Raw genomic sequence first — 21,890 nt, 5'->3', positions numbered from 1 at the left:
AAATATGAGATTTCATGGCGAATAGCTGGCTTGAGAATAGCCTGAGAATAGTGGGCTTTGGCATTAAACAAAACCTTTTTACAATGATTTCTAGCAATAGTAAACAGACATCTGTTTTCTGAAGAATTGTTTTGTTGATAGATATAGAAATAACAGTTTTGATTGAAAATTGCAGCAGTACAATAGGAGGAAAACCATGGAGAAGAGTGAGGCTTGACCTGGAACTGTTGAGAGGGAATAAAAGATTCCATGCCAGCCTGAATCCATGAAGTTATATAAGAAGCATATTTGTTAGCAGGAAGACGAAAGATTGCTGCCAAAGGGCCATCTCAAATAAAATCACGAAAAGAGTCCCAGTCAACTTTAAGGTAGTTGTAAGAGGTACGATGATAGGGGATTCTGGTGATGAAGATGAATGGGATAATAGTTTTAGAGAGATCAAACCGTGATCAGAAGCACCTAAGAGTGAATGTGGAGAAACTGAGAACTGACTAGGAGACATAATTCGAGTAGAGAAGGTAAATAATTCGGGTTGTCTTGAAAGCAAGTTGGAAAGTTGACAATTTGAGTTAGAGATTGAGAGAGGCAAAAGTTGTGGGTCTTAACGCCTGCAGAGTCACTGACACTAGAGCTAAGCTATTCAGTGTGATGAACATTAAAGTCACCAACAACAACATTATTGGCTGATGGATAAAGAGAGAAAGGCTTGTTCAATTTGATCACAAAAAAAATTGAAAAGTCTTTTGACCAGAAATATCATTGTGCAGTCTTGAGATGAAGGAGAGCAATATATAACAAAGAGAAAGGCAATAGAGTGCAGTGGTGCTAAACAAAAGCACATAAAAGAATAGTCAATGGATTCAAACCTAGTTTCCTTATAAATGGGTAAGTTCTTACGAATTTAAATCCTTCGGCCAAGCATGTGACTACTGGAGTCTTTATGAATTAAAGGAAAATAACCATCAACACTAAGATTACTAGATGAGACAGCCGAACTCAAATTAGTCTTACAAAGAGCAAGTAGGTCTGGTGAACTTTGCATGAGATAAAACTCAACAGAAGAAAAGCTACTTTGAAGACCACGAATATTAGTGAATGATAGATTTAGAGAACTTGATAATGATGATAGTTTTTTATATTTTATAGTTTTTTATACTTTAATCATTTTTTACATTTGTTAAAGAACTTGACTCAAAGTATAGATTGTACTCACTACACTATTTAATAGTCCAAGCAATTGCCTCACTGCTATTAATAAACCCTAAGGAGACCTGACTACCAGCTGGCCTCAGAACCATAAAACTGAGTTTTAGAGCTGTACCCTCATTAGGAGACAATAGAATAAGTTGCATAGTCAAAAAACAGAGACACAAGCAAAGCCTATGCATTGAGTCAAGAAGATTCAGCATTCAACATCCTAAACTGGAAACAATGTATTAAAAATACATCTGTGCCAGCCTAATAGAGGAAGAAAGAGTGCGAGGCTGGTCAACACACAGAATCTGTTTACCCCTTAAGTCTTTGCCTAGGAGGCCTTCTATAAGACAGTAGCTGGATGCAATTAAGATCTACTCAAGAGAAGTATTTTTATCGAGACACCATCTCTAGCTTTTACTCAACCATGAGTCCCAAGGTAGGGGGTGTTTTAAATTGGAGTTGGCTTCTCCTTGCCTAGAAAAGCGTATCCTACAAGACAGCAGTACATGAAGTAGGTTGTACTGGGTTACATGTTACTAGTAGCAGGATTACCTAACCTGACATATAACTATTTTATATAACATTGTATGATATCATATACATATAACTATTTCACAACTATTAGCTAACTAGAAACAAATTAAAAATAACATTAACCTAACTACTACACTTTCTGTCCTGTAACTTTTTAAAATACATATATTAACCATAATATCTGCTAAACAAATTGAAGGAAAATTAAATTTTTACTATTTGCCTGAAGATTGTGGCAACTCATGAAATTCAGAGTTGCAATATTTTATTATATTATAAACATTAGCATTAAGCTAATTCCTGGTACTGCGGGTAACAGTAATATATATTCTCTATATACATACATACATATATATATATATATATATATATATATATATATATATATATATATATATATATATATATATATATATATATATATATATATTATATATATATATATATTAGTAGTAGAAAATCACTTAACAAAAATTTTTTCCATTTAACACTGTGTTTCATCAACAAAGATTCATCAGAAATGGATGATCAAATTAATAAAACTTCAATTTATACCAAAATTAAATTACAGGAAGTTGCAAATGTCTTAACTACTGTAAATTTTCACACATTGGTGGAATTTGCTGACACTATTATAAAAAGAATTCTTTAGAAATGATTACTTATACTATTTTTTTTAAATGTTTTTTTAAAAAGGGTAGTTAATGTAAATATTATTTGAACTCATTTATTTTTATAGTTTTTTAGGAGAAACTTATTTTCGTGCCTACATTTAGAAATTAATTCCGATCTTTTGTTTAATAAGCATTCTTGATTTGCATGTGTAATTATTTCAAATTTTTCTTGTAGGCATAGTATGCATTTTTTGGAAATATTGTTATATGCAGGCGCTGTTTTAAGGATAGACCAATTCAGTATAAAATCATCAATATTTTTTTCTTTTAATTCCCATATATATTTTGAAAGCATGGTGTCTTTTGAATACTTTTTATTCTTGAAAGATTGCTTATGATTGGCAAAACGTTTTTTCCATTCACCCTCTGTTATGCCAATATATTGTTTATCAGGTACATTCTTAGAGGAAACAACACATTTATATACCACATTTTTTGATAAACAACTTCCACTCATTGGACAATTGATTTTTTGTTTACAATTACAATTTTCTGTAGTTTTTTCATTTAGGATTTCTTTTGTTTAACAAAGCCTTATTGTGACCTTTTATAATTCTTTCCATATTTTTTGTGCAACTGTAGCTAACTTTAATTGTATTTCGATTAAAAATTTTTTGTAGTTTATTAGATCGCGGGAAATGCTTATCAACCAATTTTAAAAACACTTTTCCTATGTTAGTAGAAACATTTTTGCTATATGGGGGGTTGAACCAAATTACATTTCTAGTTCTATTTCGTTTTTTTGTATTCTTTTTTTCAGGGTCAAATTTTAGTTCAAAATTTTCAAAACCACTTTTTTTTAGGGCATCTTCAAATATTCGTTTAGAGGAATTGAATACATTTTCATTTGAGGAGTTTTGGTTTAGTCTGTTATTAATTGAAATCGGGATTTGTTTTAGAACTTGGGGTGGATGGTTAGAGTTAATGTTAATATATAATAGTTCATCGTTTGGTTATTTGAAAGGCTTGTATGAATTTTCAGAGAGGTTAAATGTGACATCAAGAAAATTCACAATTTTTAAATTTATGTTTATTTCGATTTGAAAGCCAATATTTTTTTAAAAATTTTTATATTATCTTTTCTAATTTTGTCGAGCTGTGGACCAGATTTTCTAAGCATTACTATTAAACCATCGTCGCGATAAAAGCCTAAATCTTTTATATTGATTATTTTACTTAACAAATCTAAAATATATAGTCCAACAAATTCACAAATTTCTGCTCCGTCATAACTGCCCATTGTTACATCAAAGCAGTCATGTATGTTTTTCTTTTTCCAAGTTTCCTTATTAAAATAAAGTAAGGTTTTTCTACAATGTTTTATTATACGGATAGTGTCATCAGGAATAGCTGTGTGGCTTTTTGCAAATTCAATAGTCTTATCTAAAATATCTGCGGTTATTGAGGGGTAAAAATCATTAATGTCAAATTGAATAAATGTGCAGTCATTTTTATTTTCGATTATGGAGAACCAATTTATAACATCAGTGGTATTTTTCCACTGTTGCAAATTTAATTTATTTTTAAGAATATTATTAATTTTGTCCAATTTAATTTTGCTTATATGTCCAATCTCACTTTTTGAGGGAACCAATAACCTACAAGGAAGTTTGTTTTGAAAATTTGGTTTATGGTCTTTTAGTGTTACGAAGGCTTGGGCAGGGGCAGTTGATTCGATTCTATTATCAAGGTTTATTTTTTTAGCAATACTTTGCGCTTCTAAATTAATTGCCTTTTCCAAATTTTTAGGGGCTTTTTCATAAGAACTAGTAATATTGTTGCGTAAAATTTTTTCATAGTTTTCTGTTGTGAGTTGGTAAATATTATTTGTTTTACCAGCAAAAACCAATATATATATATATATATATATATATATATATATATATATATATATATATATATATATATACATATATATATATATATATATATATATATATATATATATATATATATATATATATATATATATATATATATATATATATGTATATATATATTACCTTAAAGCTTATTGGAACTCTTTCCATTATTTTCTTTGTGATGGCCCTTGGGTAGAAATATTTTGTTTTACTGCTGACAAATTTGCTTCTTATGTGATTTCTTGGATTCAAGCTGGCATGGAATCTTCCATTCCCTTTCGACAATTTCAAGTCAAGCCTCACTCTTTTCCATAATTTTCTTTCCTTGTGATGCTGCAGTTTCCAAATGTAACCATTACTTTCATATCTATTACCAAAACAATTCTCTAGAAAACAGACGTTTGTTTACTATTGCTAGAAACCATTGTAAAATGGTTTTGTCTAATACCAAAAGCTGCTATTCTCAGGTCACAAAATCTTGAGTTCTCAAAATCTCAAATTATTAGACTCCAAATTAATCTCAAAAGTTAGACTCCAGAGTCTTCTGGAGAATCTTTAATAGTGTCTATAAGGGCAACCTCCTCTTTTGCATGGTTCAGATTTTGTTACTTCACCTAAAGACAAAATTGAATTGATTACTAAGTACTTTTCATCAGTCTCATCTCTTGTTTCCATTGATCACATCCTACCTGATATAGCTGACAAACAAGTTGATCCATTGCTTGACATTCTTATCAATCCATCTTATGTATCTTAAGGGATTTCCTGTTTAGACTTTTCTACAGCTTGTTTTCCAGACAACATACCTGTTTTAGTCTTTCAAAAGTGCCCTCCAGAGCTGTTATACTATACTTTTAAAACTATTTAACAAGTGCTTATCAGAGTCTTGTTTTCCAGCCTGCTGAAATGTGGCGCCTGTTATCCCTATTTTCAAAAATTTTGAAGAGCGATCCAACTTGTCTAACTACTGTCCCATTAGTCTTATTACTATCATAAGCAAGTTTTTCTAATCTTTTCCTTATTGCAGAAAAATTGTTTTCTACTTTATTTTAATTTCTAACTTTCTATATTGCAGTGTTTTATTTTGGGTTTTTTTCATTGTAAAATAGAAACAATTTTAATATAGCATCTTAAGTAAACACAAATTACTTTTTTCTATATATTTCATACTTTCAATTACTTTTTTATTTTAGGTTGCTGAGAGTGCTGCATTATTACAAAATAGAGCTGATGAGCTAGAAAAATTACAAGAGAAAGAAAAAGCAGTATTTAACTCCTTTATTAAGGTGTTGGGTGAAAACAATAAGTTTGAAAGTTTCCTTACAAAAGTGTTTAAAAAAAAAGTCAAAAGAACAAAGAAGCGAAACAGCCCAGGTGCTTATGTTGTTATTACTTTTACTAATAAACATTGAAAATTTAGTTTAAATTTATATATATATATATATAATACACACACATATATATATAAATATATATATATATATATATATACATATATTTCGATATATATATATATTTCGATATATATATATATATTTATATATATATGTATGTATATTTATATATATATATGTATGTATATTTATATATATATGTATGTATATTTATATATACTTATATATATATATATATATATATATATATATATATATATATATATATATATATATATATATATATATATATATATATATATATATATATATATATATATACTTATATATATATATACTTATATATATATATATATATATATATATATATATATATATATATATATATATATATATATAGATATATATATATATATAGATATATATATATATAGATATATATATATATAGATATATATATATAGATATATATGTTAAATTATATATATATATATATATATATATATATATATATATATATATATATATATATATATATATATATATATATATATATATATATATATATATATATATATACATAAATATACATATATACCAAATTTTTTATCTTAGTTAACTTCAAACAAGTATTATTCAAAAACAATAAAAGACTGATTAATCTTCTTTTTTTTTTTAATTTAATGATAAAAGAAAACAAAATTACAGTGTCAAATATTAAAAAATATTTCTTTTTTATTATCTTTTATTTAGAATACAATATGAGTGACAAATATAAGATAAAAAAAAGATGTGCAAAAGTATTAACGCACTTACAATCTTTCAAAGATTCTAAAAACATTAAATGTTTTATATGGCCATCTTTGTTTTTAAGACATGCTACAAATTTATGAGGCGTTAAATCTATAAGTTTTTTGATTAGATCTTGTGGCACATTATTCCACAACGCTTGCATTTGAGTCTTGACCTGCAACAAGAAAGTAAGCTTGCTTTTTTACAATTTATAGTCCATCCAGCAGCAAAAATTCTCAATAGGATACAAATCAGGTGAGCAAGCAAGCCAAGGCATCAGATTCAATTGTTTTTTCTCCGTGCATTGCTTGATTGAGCGTGCTGTGGCAAGGAGCATTATCTTGTTGGAATTGCTAAGTGAAATTAGTTTTGAAAATATCCATTAAAGGCTGTAAATAATCTTCTAATATCTCTCTATACCGATATTGATTGAGGAAATTAGTGTAAAGATGCACCAGGCCAGTAGTAAATCCAGCAATGCAGCCATAAATGCTAATTGAGCCTCCTCCTCCGTAAAGTCTTGACAAGATAATACAAAGATTGTATTTTTTGTTTTTGTCTCTCCTCACTAAAATCCTTTCCTTGCAATTGATAAATTTAAAGTTTGAGTTGTCCAAGAAAATTACTTTTCTACATTGCTCTACTGTCTAGGTAGCTTTTTCTTTGCACCATTTTCTTCGCTTGATACGGTCTTGATGCTTAGTAGTGGCTTATTTGTTGGAAGGTACAAATTGAGTTGTTTTTTCTTCATCAATTTGCTAATCATTGATTGGCTTATTTGATGTTTATCTGTTATTGTATTAAAGTCTGAGGCAATTTCAGCTTTGCTCATGTTTAAGTTGTTTCTAGCAAATATAATTGCTTTATTTTTGTCTTCCACTGAGCCAAACCCATTATAGTTTTTGAGCATTATTCTAATGCTGCATTCACTGATCTTAAGCTGATGTCTGATTTCTCAATTGCTGAGACCAATTTTGTCCATGCCAGCAATTTTCCACTTATTTCAAGGAATATGCTTTTTAAATCCATGTTTTTGTTGTTGCAATTTGTTGAAATTTTAAATGAGTTTAAAATGACATTTTTTATTTACTATTATTAATTAGCAAAGATTAATTAACAAAAATCAATCAAAAAGAATCAAAAAAATTATTTCTAAAAGGAATTAATTTTTTGTGCTAATACTTTTTAAATGAGTGCGTTAATACTTTTTGACACTTACTTTCACTCATTTTTCAGAGTATCATTAAATACCTAATTAATTCATATAAAAAAAAAAGGTTGACGAATATTTGACATTATATTTGTTTTAATCGGTCTCACCTTTTATTTAAAAGAAAAATTAGTTTAAAATTAGAATTAATTTTTGATTTACATTGATTTGAAATTGACTACAAAAAAAAATATGAATGCGCTAATACTTTCTCGAAGCACTGTATATATATATAAAAGTCAAAGCTGAAACTTTTTATCTACAGAAAACAGTGTTGAAAAAGTAGCTTCTAATGAAAACAGTGAGAGTGAAGATAGTGATACTGATGATACTGATGATGAATACAATGAAGAAGAAGATGATGGAAGTGAGGAAGAGCTTGATTTTAGTGTTTGTCCACAAGGATGTGATCAGGTATGTATGTATATGTATATATAAAATATGTATATATATAATATTTATATATATAATGATATGTATATATAATAATATATATATATATATATATGTAATATATAAAAATAATATGTATATATGAAGTATATATATAAAGTATATATATATATATATATATATATATATATATATATATATATATATATATGCAATATGTATATATAAAATAGCATATATATATATATACAATATGTATATATAAAATAGTATGTATATATAATAATATATATATATATATAATATATTATATATAAAAGTAGTATGTATATATAAAACTACAGGATTTTACCATGATTTTTATCTTTTCTATTTTGCAGACAAATTGATTTCTAATTTATTTTATTTTTAAACTTTCTATCGCACAGTATTTTATTTTTTTATTTCTCATATTAAAACACATACACCATATACATATACATATATATGTGTGTATCTGTTGAAAAATTGCTGACTTTTGTAACTTTATAAACTTTTCAAATGTCACTCGTTAGTTGCTTGCTAATTTCCTATTGGAGTAGTTGAAAACAAAATAATGAAGGTAGTAATGAAATCTTTAACTGATTAGACCTTAACATCATGTTAATAAGAATTATGTAGTTATTACTTATGGAATCTTAAAATTTACACTCAACTAATGAGATAAAATATATGCATATATACAGTATTGGACAAAACATTTGCAACCAACATCGAACAATGCTAAAAAGTGTTCCTAATTTTACATGTCTTAAAAACGAAACGAACTATACTACCACAGCAAACAGTTCAGGAGTCTGCAGTCATAGCATGCCATGACATGAGCAATCAGCTGACAGTTGACAGCACACAGGCAGAATTTCGTTGACAAGTGCCATTTTGCAGTGGACAAAACAAGTGCAACTTTTTTGGTTTGTTTCATTTTCTTAAGTCTGGTCCGTGTCAACGTCACGGAAGTTTTTTAATAATTAAAGGAAGTATCCAGAAGTTTCCAGAAGCATGCAGAAGCTTCCAGAAGTTTCCAGAAGAAGCATCTGAAAGCATCCAGGAATATCCAGAAACATTCAGAAGCATCCAGACGCATCCAGAAGCTTCCAGAAGCATCGAAAAGAAGCATCTAGAATCTTCCATAACAGGTTCACACAGGTTCATTTTACTATATAAGAGACATGTAAATCGACATGACATTCAGTCAGTATATGGAAGTCAATCAGTCAGTATTATCAAGACAGTTTATCGAAGTGAGTTTTATCAAAGTGTTTTATCGAAGAACATCAATACAAGAAGTGAAATACAACAAGTGTTTCATTACATCAATACAGTCCACATCCAACCAAGACGTTGTTTTCCACAAAGCATTATTGTATCATCACAAGGTAAATGTAACACGGTAAGCCTTGAGAAGTGTGATTATTTATTTTTATTATTTTTATGACTTCAACTGCAAAAATGGCTCCTGACAGTCTTGGATTGGAACTAAGAAAGAAAATTATTGGTTACGTAAGTGGAATGTCACAAAAAAGTATTTGTGATAATTATCGCATGAAAAAATGGACAGTATCAAGACTATGTTCCAAATATCGTTCTACAAGGAAGTTGGCAGCAGATAACAAAGGTGGAAGACGGCGTTCCATCACTTCTAGAGAGGATTCTATGATCATCAGATCTGTCAAGAAGGATCCCTGGATATCATCAGTCAAGATACAAAAGCAATTAGAGCTGCCTGTATTGGACCGAACAATCAGATGACGTGCTGTTAAAGCCGGATTGTTTTCTCGACGCCCTGCAAAGAAATCGCTGATTTCACTAAAAAACCAGAAGAAAAGACTCCTGTTTGCTACATCTCATATTGATTGGAAAGTGCAGAAATGGGGAACTGTCCTGTTCAGTGATGAATTGAAGTTCAACATCATTGGGAGCAATGGCATTTGCCGTGTACGTCGACCGGCCGTAAAACGCCTCGATTTACGTTACTGCCATAAGACCGTGAAGCATGGTGGAGGCAATGTAATGGTCTGGGGGTGTTTTTCTGCAAACGGTCTAGGTCCAATACATCGAAACGATGGAATAATGGACCGTTTCATGTATAAACATACCCTGAAAGATGTTATGTTACCTCATGCTGAATGGAATATGCCAATAAAATGGGTTTTTCAGCAAGACAACGATCCGAAACACACTGCAAAAGTAGTCAAGCAGTGGTTTCAAGACAACCATCTATCGGTGATGGATTGGCCGCCTCAATCTCCGGCTCTCAACCCTATCGAGAACCTGTGGGAGATCGTCAACCGCAGAATTAATCGTGAAAGTGTTGGTAATAAGGATCAACTGTTTGAACAAATCCAAAAGGCTTGGGCAGCGATTCCACAAAGTTTCATTGATCACCTGATCGAATCTATGCCTCGAAGATGCAAGGCTGTGATCGACAACAAAGGATTCGCCATGAAATATTGATAGCGAAATACAGCTTGGCCAACATTTTGTCAAGTTGCACTTGTTTTGTCCAGAAGGAAATCAAAGCTCTTCTTCAAATGCTAATCTCCATTTAAACCATTATAAATCAGAATCTAGTTTAATTTAAACCACAATCTAGTTGTTGGTTTAAGTTATTTATGGATTATGGTTTAACTTGATTATTATATAATCAAGTTGGTCAAGGCAATAAATTTACCTTGTTTTCTTTCATCCATGCTTTGATTGTGTGAGTTATGTGGGCGTGTGCTATATCTTGTTGAACCTACCATAATTTGTTTCGATCAATTGCATGCCTACAGATGGGATCAAGCAGTTTTCTAGCATCTTTTTATTAATGTGTTGGTTGACTCAGCCTCTATAAATGTTACACCTACTCTATTAAAAATAACACAGCCTCAAGTAGCACCTGTCACCTTGCAACCTTGGTACAAAAAGCAAAGCTTCTTCTCCAATAACTATAAAACAAAAAACTAGTTTCAAGTAATTTAAGTACTTAAGTAATGGTTTAAATAGTCAATTACTTAAGTAAATTTTTATTAATTGAGTAAATTCAAGTAATTTTTTTTTCAAATTTAATCAAAGGAAGTTGGTATTTTATAAAAATTTGTATAAATCTTCAATTATCTCCCTAAAATTAGGGAGATAATTGTTTAATTATAATTATAATTTTTTTAGTTTAAATTTTGATGATTTCCTGGTTTTGTTATATATTTGCTGAAAAAAGATTATATTTAAGACTATCCAAAGAAAAAGAAGTTATTTTTATTATTTATAAGGAGATATTTTAAGTTATAACAAATTGCAAATTAATGTTTTTCTAATGATCATAAAGCATCTACAGTTGAATATAAAGCTAATATTGAAACTAAATATCCTTTACGAAAAAAATAGTATGACTGAAGAACTTCACCTTTTCTTAGCTCAAAATTCCAATTTAATAAGGAACAAGGCTTACTTAAATGTTTTGGATAGCATCACAAAAGAAATGACTGAATTTCTGAAACGCGGTAGGGGTCAAGTGGTAGACCGCTTGCCTTGTAAGCGAGAGGTTTGGAGTTCCACTAAGTCTTTGTAAGTACCGTGTTCAACTTAGTTTCTCTGCAGAGTGGCCTAGTTCGTCAAGGTTTGTGTTTTGGAGTTAAAAAGTTGAGAGAGGGTTGTAATCACAAACGAAAAATGAAAAAAAAAAGAGTAGCCTCCTAAACTGAAATGGCCCCCTCGGCCTTAGGGAGATGAATATTAGAAAAGTATCGAAGGACCAAATGACCGTCTGCAAATGCTTTAAAAATTGCACTGTACTTTAAAGATGTAAGCACCATCATTGTTGCAGAAAGATGTTTTAGTTCTTCTAGACTTTTATTTATTACAAATTTGAAAACATCTTTAAGTAATAAATTGATCGAAAAATTATGTTTTTAGCGTTCTATCCTAAAATTTAGCTAGGTTATGATTTGGTATACCTATATAGTACTATGAAACAAAAATGTTAGTAATATTTCATTGTTAGGAAAATAACTAAAATTACTTAAAATTACTTAAGTTACTTAAGTAATTTTAAAAAAATTAATTAAAATTGTTTAAGTAATTTTTTCCGATTACTTGAACACCCCGATACAAAACACCATTGTCATAACCAAGTTCTCTAAACCTATCATTGGCTAATATCTGTGGTCTTTGAAGTAACTTTTCTTCTGTTGAGTCTTATCTCTTGCAAAGTTCACCAGACCTACTTGCTCTTTGAGAGACTAATGTGATTACGGCTGTCTCATCTTGTGATCTTATTTTTGATGGTTATCTTCCTTTACTTTGTAAAGACTCAAATAGTCACATGCTTAGCCTGGGGATTTACATTCATAAGAATTTACCCATTTGTCGGGAAACAAGGTTTGAACCCATCGACTTTTCTTTTATGTGCTTTCATTTAGCACCACTTCACTCTCTGGCCTTTCTCTTTGTTATATATCGCTCTCCTTCATCTCAAGACTGCACAATGATATTTCTGGTCAAAAGACTTTTCAATTTTATTTCTGATCAAATTGAACAAGCCTTTCTCTCTTTATCCATCAGCCAATAATGTTGTTATTGGTGACTTTAATGTTCATCACACTGAATGGCTTGACTCTAGTGTCAGTGACTCTGCAGGTGTTAAGGCCCACAAATTTTGCCTTTCTCAATCTCTAACTCAAATTGTCAACTTTCCAACTTGCTTTAAGACATCCCGAATCATTTACCTTCTCTACTCGAATTATGTCTCCTAGTCAGTTCTCAGTTTCTCCACATTCACTCTTAGGTGCTTCTGATCACGGTTTGATCTCTCTAAAACTATTATCCCATTCTTCTTCATCACCAGAATTCCCTATCATCGTACCTCTTATAACTACCTTAAAGCTGACTGGGACTCTTCGTGATTTTCTTTGCGATGGCCCTTGGGTAGAAATTTTTTGTCTTCCTGCTGACAAATGTGCTTCTTACATAACTTCTTGGATTCAGGCTGGCATGGAATCTTTTATTCCTTCTCGATGATTCCAAGTCAAGCCTCACTCTTCAACATGTTTTTCCTCACATTGTGCTGCTGCAATTTTCAATCGAAACCATTACTTTCATATCTATCAGCAAAATAATTCTCCAGAAAACAGACGTCTGTTTACTATTGCTGGAAACCATTGTAAAAAGGTTTTCTCTAAGGCCAAAGTCCACTATTCTAAGGCAATAAAATCTCGTATTCACAAAAATTAGGCTCTCATGAATTTTGGAGAATCATTAGCAGTATCAATAATAAGTGCAAGTCTACTATTCCACCTCTCTTATATGGTTCAGACTTTGTCACCTCATCTAAAGACAAAGATGAATTGTTTGCCAAGAACTTTTTATCAATATCATCTCTTGATTCCACTAGTTGCGTTCTACCTGATATAGCTGACAAACAGGTTGATTGATTGCTTGACATTCGTATCACTCCAGCATCTGTATCATATAAAAGTGATTTCCTGCTTAGACTCTTCTACAGCATGTGGTATGGACAACATACCTGTTATAGTCTTGCAGAAGTGTTCTCCGGAGCTGTCGTCTATACTTTCAAAACTATTTAACAAGTGCTTATCAAAATCTTGTTTTCCAGCCTGCTGGAAAGCGGCATCTGTTATCCTTATTTTTAAAAATTCTATTTTTAAAAAGAGAGAGGTGGAGAGGTTAAATCTATCACTCTTGACATTTCTAAAGCTTTTGATAAAGTTTAGCATGTTCGTTTTCTCCATAAACTTTCTTCTTACGGTGTATCAGGTAAAAATTTTAAGATTATTGAATCTTTCCTTACCAATCATAGTATAAAAGTTGTCCTCAATAGATAGCACTCTTCTTCATATCCTGTAACTTCAGGTGTTTCTCAAGGTTCGATTCTTGGCCCTATACTCTTTTTAATTTACATTAATGATTCCTGTTATTCTCACATTTAAGGTGGCATTGTTCACTGATGATACTACCATTTATTCTTGCCTTGATAAGAAGTCAACACTCTCTGATTGCTTAGAGGGAGCACTTGAAAAGGATATCATTTCTGCTATAGTATGGGGCTCACAGTGCCTGGTAAACTTTAATTCAGATAAAACCCAATTTTTTTCAGCCAATTGTTATTGCAATAATTCAGATCTTTCTATATTTATGAACGGTAATGTACTTGATGAGTTATCTGCCCTTCATCTTCTAGGATTAACTCTTACTTCTAATCTTTCTTGGAAACCATATATCAAATCGATTGCAAAATTAGCACCTGTTAAGGTTGCATCTCTTTATTGTGCTTGCCCCTTTCTTACTTCGGATTCTATTCTTTATCTCTATAAATCTCAAATTCATCCTTGTATGGAATTCTATTGCCATATATGGTGCAGATCATCAAATGATGACCTTTATCTTTTAGACAAGGTACAAAAACGCATTGCAAACATAGTTGAACCTCCTTATGCAGACAACCCCTAACCATTATCACATCATTGTAATGTTCCTTCTCCTTCTCTTTTCTACCAATACTATAATGGGCACTGCTCTAAAGAGCTAGCGTCTCTTGTGCCATATACTAAAATTTATTCTCATGTTACTCTTCATTCAATTAAGTCTCATCCTTTTACTGTGACTTTTCCTATGTCCTCCAAAAACTCTTATTCATTATAAGTTTTTTTCCTCGATCATAAGTTCTCTAGAATTCGCTTCCTTCATCTTGCTTTCCTGATTCATATAATTTGCAATCTTTTAAGTCATCTGTCAATTGTTATCTTTTTTTTTTTTCTTTTTTTTTTTAAAAAAAACGTCTTCGCTTCCAACAAGGCCGCAAGCAACCAAGATGAAGATTGTAGAGCAAGATAACAGAATATCTGAAAGTTACAGAATAAGAAGAAGAGTGCTGTCCATCGAGGACAACTTTTATACTACGATTGGAAAGGAAGGGTTCAATAATCTTAAAGATGTTACCAGATACACCATAAGAAGAAAACTTATAGAGAAAAGCAGCATGCCGAACTTTATTAAAAGCTTCTAGCTTTTTTACTGTTAGCAAATCAGCTGTAGAACAAGAAGATTGAAATCCATATTGGAAATCACTTCAGATACAGAAGCTGGAGTGATACGAATGTCAAGCAATGGATCAACCTGTTTGACAGCTATATCAGGTAGAACGCAACTAGTGGAATCAAGAGATGATATTGATGAAAAGTTCGTAGCAAACAATTCAGCTTTGCCTTTAGTTGAGGTGACAAAGTCTGAACCATACAAGAGAGGTGGAATAATAGATTTGCCCTTATTATTGATACTATTAAAGATTCTCCATAAGTCATGAGAGCCTAATTTTTGTGATGAAATACGAAATTTCATGACCTGAGAATAGAAGGCTTTGGTGTTAGACAAAACCTTTTTACAATGGTTTCTAGTAGTAATAAACAGATGTCTGTTTTCTGGAGAATTGTTTTGCTGATAGATATGGAAGTTTAGCTTTTGATTGGCAATTGCAGCAGCACAATGTGAGGAAAACCATGGAGAAAAGTGAGGTTTGACCCGGAATTATTGAGAGGGAATAAAAGATTCCATGCCAGCCTGAATCCAAGAAGTTATGTAAGAAGCACATTTGCCAGCAGGAAGAAGAAAGATTTCTACCCATGGACCATCATGAAGAAAATCATGGAAAGAGTCCCAGTCAGCTTTTAGTTAGTTGTAAGAGGTACGATGATAGGGGGATGATGATGAAGAAGAATGAGATAATAGTTTTTGAGAGATTCAACTGTGATCGGAAGCACCTAAGGGTGAATGTGGAGAAATTGAGCACTGACTAGTATCAGAAACAAGACATAATTCAAGTAGAGTGGGTAAATGATTTGGGTTGTCTGGAAAGCGAAAGTTGACTATTTGAGTTTCCAAACCTAGTTTCCTGACAAATGGGTGAATTCTTATAAATATAAATGCTCAGACCAAGCATGTGACTAATGGAGTCTTTACGAATTAACGGAAGATAACCATCAACACTAAGATCACAAAATAAGACAGCTGAACTCAAATTAGTCTCACACAGAGCAAGTAGGTCTGGTGAACTTTGCAAGAGATAAGACTCAACAGAAGAAAAGTTACATCAAAGGCTACGAATACTAGTGAATAATAGGTTTAGAGAACTTGGTGATGATGATAGTTTTTTGTATTTTATAGTTTTTTGTACTTTATTCATTTTTAAATTTGTTAAAGAATTTGATTCAAAGCATAGATAGTACTCAGTACACTGTTTAATAGCCCCAGCAATTGCCTCATTACTACTAATAAACCCTAAACCGTAACAAAGGGCTCCAAATGTGGCCTTGGCAATGCACACCAAAAGTACAAACAGGGACATCATTCATTCGCAACATAGCACTGTTAATACTTTGATATTTTTGAGCTGTTGATGGAATCAGCCTCTCTGAGAGCTACCACAGAGTTCGGGAAACTTGACTACCAGTCGGCCTCAGAACCATAAAACTAAGTTTTAGAGCTGTACCCTCATTAGGAGATAATAGAATGAGTTTCCTAGTCATAAAAACAGAGACATAAGCAAAACCCATGCATTGAGTCAAGAAGATCCAGCATTCAACATCCTAAACTGGAAACAATGTTTTAAAAATACATCTGCACCAGCCTAATAGATGAAGAAGGGGTGCGAGGCTTGTCAACAGATAGAATCTGTTTACCCCTTAAGTCTTTGCCTAGGAGGCTTTCTTCAAGACAGTAGCTGGATGCATTTAACATCTGCTCGAGATGAGTATTTTTATTAAGACACCATCTCTAGCCTTTACTCAACCTAGAGCCCTAATGCAGGGGGTGTTTTAAGTTAGAGTTGGCATCCCCTAGCCTTTGCCTAAAAAGGCGTATCCTACAAGGCAGCAGGACATGGCGCAGATTGTATTTGGTTACATGTTACCATTAGCAGGATAACCTGACCTGACTGTTCTAAAACTTGCTATATATCTTGCTCTATATACCTTTTTATATATCTTGCTCTATAAACTTCATCTTTTCTCTTTCAGTAATTTCCAACTCAAATAGTGGTTGCTTGCAGCCTTGTTGGAAGCAAAGATGTTAAAAAAAAAAAAAATTTAAAACGAAAAAATTTTGTTCTTTTTGTTAAAGCTTATTTTATAAAATTTTTAAGTTGCTAAAGTTTTAGTTGAAAGATTTTATTTAAAAAAACAATTTAATTTAATGGTATAACAATAATTCAGACTTAATTTATAATTCCTAACTTTTTAATTTATTACTTATTTATTACTGCATTATTTATGTCTGCCTAAATAATGAATAAATTTACAAATTAAATGGTCTTTATCTTAATCGGTATTAATTTTTTCTGCAGTGTATTTAGATACTACATGTACAAATGCTAACCTTCAGAATATATATGTACTGAACAGTGTCATAGCAACCTAAAGTATTACCCAAGATCATTTTTTTACTACCATAAAAGTTCTACTTCCAAGAAATGGTTTTTTGCTTCTCTATGTTCTTTAATAAATTTACTAGAGCTGTTCCCTGTTCTATCTAAATGTATACTAACCAGCAAAGTAGGCTTGTTTGATCTATTTAAAGTGTTTACAACCTTCTATCATCTAACTTTTCCTAATAATAGCTTTAAATACGATTCTGCACAAAATTGCCAATTTCTTTTGTATTTTTGTAAAACCAAAAAACATTCATTAGTAGTTAAATATATTTCATTTAGCATTAATTAACATAATTGGCACATAATAGTATAACGCGACCAATAATTTTAAGAATGTTTCTTCAGATGTCAATCTGTCAAGAAGCAAACAAAGAATTTGTTTGTTTCTTGACAGCTTGCCATCTAAACAACTTTACCATAAGCAAGCTTCTTGTTGTATAAATTTGAATTGAAACATCTTGTTCTACTGTCAGACAAATAATAGGTTGATAGATAGATTTTCTGGTGTTTCCTGCTTGTTTCCATGTTTGACTAAATAATACCTCACATTAAAGTTGCTAAATCATTAATAAAATTAGTTTTCCTTTCTAGCATTTTTAAATCAGTGTTAAAGCAATTTTTTTTTTTAATTTTCAATTGAAACTATAGCCAAACTACATTTCTGTCTGTAGTAGATTGTAAATAATTTTGACAATAATTGTTAATTTATGTTTGAAATTTCTTTCTCAAGTTCAATTTTAACAATTCTATTTACTGGAATTGTTGAAAAGATTTTAAGAGCAATTTTAATGTTTAGATAAAAACAGGTTCTTGCATTTTACTTAAGTTCTTCCATGGCCCTAAGAATGATTTACTTTTCTATGCGAAATTGAAAGTGTAATTATACTTTCACTTTAAATCTCCATTGCATCTTGAAATGCTATTAAAAACATGATTGTGTTTTGTGCTGGTGTGATGAAAGTTCAACTTCCATCTCATCAAACATTTATTTATTTCTTTTTCGTTTGTTGTGAAAAAATGTGTCAAATTCAATTTTTCCTACTGTACATGATTCAATTATGTCACTCTTTTGTCTCTAAGATACTAAGTTGATGATGTTAGCCCATTCATCTTTTTTGAATCTATATTAGTTGATATATTTTTTACTTGAATTGCACAAACTTTTCTGTCAAATTTAAGAATTTTATTCTAAAGGTTCAATAAGCAAAAAAAATTTTAATTAAACAGTTTGATTAAATTTTTTGCATTAGCAGCAGTTTCATGGTTCAGAGTTGTGTTTGTGCTCATGTCTTTCAGAATACTAAAAATCTCCATGAAGTTTAACAACTGAAGTTTTGATCACCTCTAGTTTTACAAAGTTTTAATAAAATTGAAATCTTTTTTATCGGATAATCCTATTTTGATATAGAATTAGAGAAAAAGGTTAATGTTTTTTTTTGACACAACATAAGAATTTTAACATAGTAGGTAAGGCTTCAGTAGCATGCACACCTACCAAATTGAGAGTATGAGTTGTGCATGGGACAAATGCCAATCCATTAATATTATTAAATTGTTAAACTTTATTGATTTGAACTGCTTAATGCTATTGATTTGAAAATTCTGATATTATTAATATGAATTGGTTGAGCACTTTGATGTTTTCCTGACATGATTTATTTTTTTTTATAATGTATAGTCTTGGTCTACGCAGTCTGCAATGTTTATTCTGTCAATTTTCCGTTTTTTTTAAGATTTCTTTATAGTTCTTTATAAAATTTACAAAGCTTTCTTCAATAGATTATTAATAAGAACATATCTTTAGTTATTCTCCTTTGTGAGATACATTAGGCATACAGTCAAAGAGTATTGAATAATACTTTTTCATTTTTTATTTGTGAAAGTATTTCTTCTTTTTCTCCTACAATAGTGTTTTTTTTTATTTTGAATTTGATGTGAGAAGTATGAAACTTCTTTTTTTTTTATTTATTCTTGCAATAGGTTTTGCCAAAAGTGGATTGTGTTCTTTCTAGCACAAAAGTACAATTCTTAAACTTGTTTACTTCTCGACTGTTTGCATACTAAAGAACTGTTTTTTGCCAATCACCATTGGCAAGCTTCTTGTTGTACAAATTTGAAATGAAAAATTTTGTACTACTTTCAGATAAATAATGAATTGATGGACAGATTATGATGTTTTCAACTTAGATCCATGTTCAATTAAATAAAATCTCACATCTGTAATTTATGTACATATGGCAAGGTCTTGAATTTGAAAGTTTGATTGTGTTAAGTTTATCTTCAAAGGTTTTACACTAGCTTCTGTTAGGCTAACAAAGTTATTATGTTCAAAAGCTTTTTCTCAGTTCAACTCTTCAGTATTACACAATTTATTAGATTTTGTATTGATTTTGTCTTCTCTTTCATCAATTTTTATGTCATTAGATTAAATTGATAGAGAAGATTGATTAGGATTTAATGCTTCCTTTATGCTATCTTTCAGTAACTATTTCTAAAAAACTTTTTTTGTTTTTTTTTTCAACTTTCTTTGTGTTCTCTTTGTTGCTTTTTGTATAATGTCCCTGGTGGAAATTTTTGTTAATTATAAAATATTTCTTTCTCTTTCCCAAACCCTGTTATAACATGCCTATGTTAAAAATTTATCATGCCTTACTTCTACTTGTTTGTTAAAAAATTAAATTAAAAATTGATTATCCTGCAGTTAAGTTACATAAATTCATTTAACTTTTTTGCTAAAAATAAACTCAACAGATGTGGAAATAAAAACAAAGTAATTAACTAGTTGAACAACAATTTTAAAAGTAATTAACTTAATAACAACTCTAAAAGTAATTAATTAAAAGTTAATTAACAATTTAAGCAACAATTCTGTTAATTAACAATTTAAGCAACAATTCTGAGTGAGCTGAATCTATTTGTAATAAGATTTTAGAAAAATATTGCCTCTATGATGAGCTCAACAATGATTGGCTTATTAAAGCATTAAGGTTGAAGACTTAAAGTAGTCATAGGCAGGGATTTATTATGTACATCTTTTTGAAAATTCTTTAGGCAATCTTTGATCAAGTTTGTGAACTTCGTGAAAGAAAAATGGATTTAGAGGAGATCTCAATAGAGGCAAAAAAAAGTTATGATGTAATGAAGAGAGATTTTGATGCATTAATAAAAAAGGAGAAAATGATTGAGTCAGCTCTTATTAGTGCTGGAACGGATCTTGAAAGTTTTCAGGTAATTTTAATACAATAGAAAATATTTTGATGTAAAATAAAAAAAAAATTGTCATGTCATCACATTTTATATATCTTTTTTTTTTTTTTTCTTGCAATGTTTTGTCAACTTTGTTGAAAAGTTTTTTTCTAGATGAAAATAATAGTAATAAGAATTGACAGCATAAGAATAGAAATAAAGTTACTTTAAAATTTATTTTTATATGTTATATAATAATATAAAAATTACATATAGTTTTAAGTATCAAGTTTTGAATCATTAAAACAGCATGTTTTACTTCACAGTTCCAAAAATTGTGCTAAAATGTTAATGAACTTTAATTATCAACTAGTTTGTAACTTCAATAGTGACTCCAATGTTTATTTGCTTTGGATAGGTTTAATTAATTGCAAAAGTCCAGTTTCCATCACTTCAGTGGTGCATCAGTATTAAGCAAGATCTTGAAAATATCTTTACTTTGCAGATAGAAGTTTATTTTAGAATTCTTGTCATAGTATTTTATTTTAGAATCTTTAGAATAATTTTTTTAAGTATCTTGACAGTGTTACTTTTACTTTTTAGTTTTTAAATTTCACAAAATGTCTGTGGGTTGGTACAGGGATATATATTTTTTAATATCATGTTTGATTGATGTTCTAGTGACACCATTAAGATATAATTCACTTGAGTTTCATTCAGTTTCATTCACTGACATAATTCATGGTTTGCCAGGTTGAAACTCTCCCCACTTCTGACATTTTTGCATTTAATTAATTATATGCATTAGTAAACACATTTAAATTAAACTATGTGCTAAGTGTGCATATTTTTAATATTAAACCTTTAATTTTTCGCTTTTTTTTTTAATTTTTAAAAAGTTTTGATTAAGTCACCTGTTAGGGTAGTCAAAATAAGTTATATATGGCTGCTTTCCAAATGCATTTATCTTTTTCCAATATGGTGTCTGATTTCAAATTATGTACTTGGTGCAGTTTGTTTAATAAAAAGTTCATTTTTTAGTCTCTAACTATATATTAAAGATATTTTTGACTATTATTTAAATGTTTTGTGGGAAATACTTATTTTAATGTGCCAAATTCTTATATTTGTAGAATACAATAATATTAGCTTAGGTAACTATGCAGAACAATGTGGTGAATCTGTTCA

At 30.1% G+C, this 21,890-nt stretch overlaps 1 protein-coding gene across 1 annotated transcript in view; it reads left to right on the top strand.

Moving 5' to 3' along the window:
• LOC101241763 (cilia- and flagella-associated protein 44) overlaps positions 1–21,890 on the top strand; it is a 101,925-nt gene that overhangs the window by 72,457 nt on the left and 7,578 nt on the right. The window contains exons 31-33 of the mRNA XM_065788459.1: positions 5,461–5,641; positions 7,929–8,077; positions 20,568–20,744. Coding sequence (XP_065644531.1) covers positions 5,461–5,641; positions 7,929–8,077; positions 20,568–20,744 — 507 coding nt within the window. The remainder of the gene's footprint in view (positions 1–5,460; positions 5,642–7,928; positions 8,078–20,567; positions 20,745–21,890) is intronic.

Source organism: Hydra vulgaris, chromosome 01 (assembly GCF_038396675.1).
Source record: "Hydra vulgaris chromosome 01, alternate assembly HydraT2T_AEP".
Classification (NCBI taxonomy): Eukaryota; Metazoa; Cnidaria; class Hydrozoa; order Anthoathecata; family Hydridae; genus Hydra; species Hydra vulgaris.
This window is presented reverse-complemented; position numbering and strand designations above follow the sequence as displayed.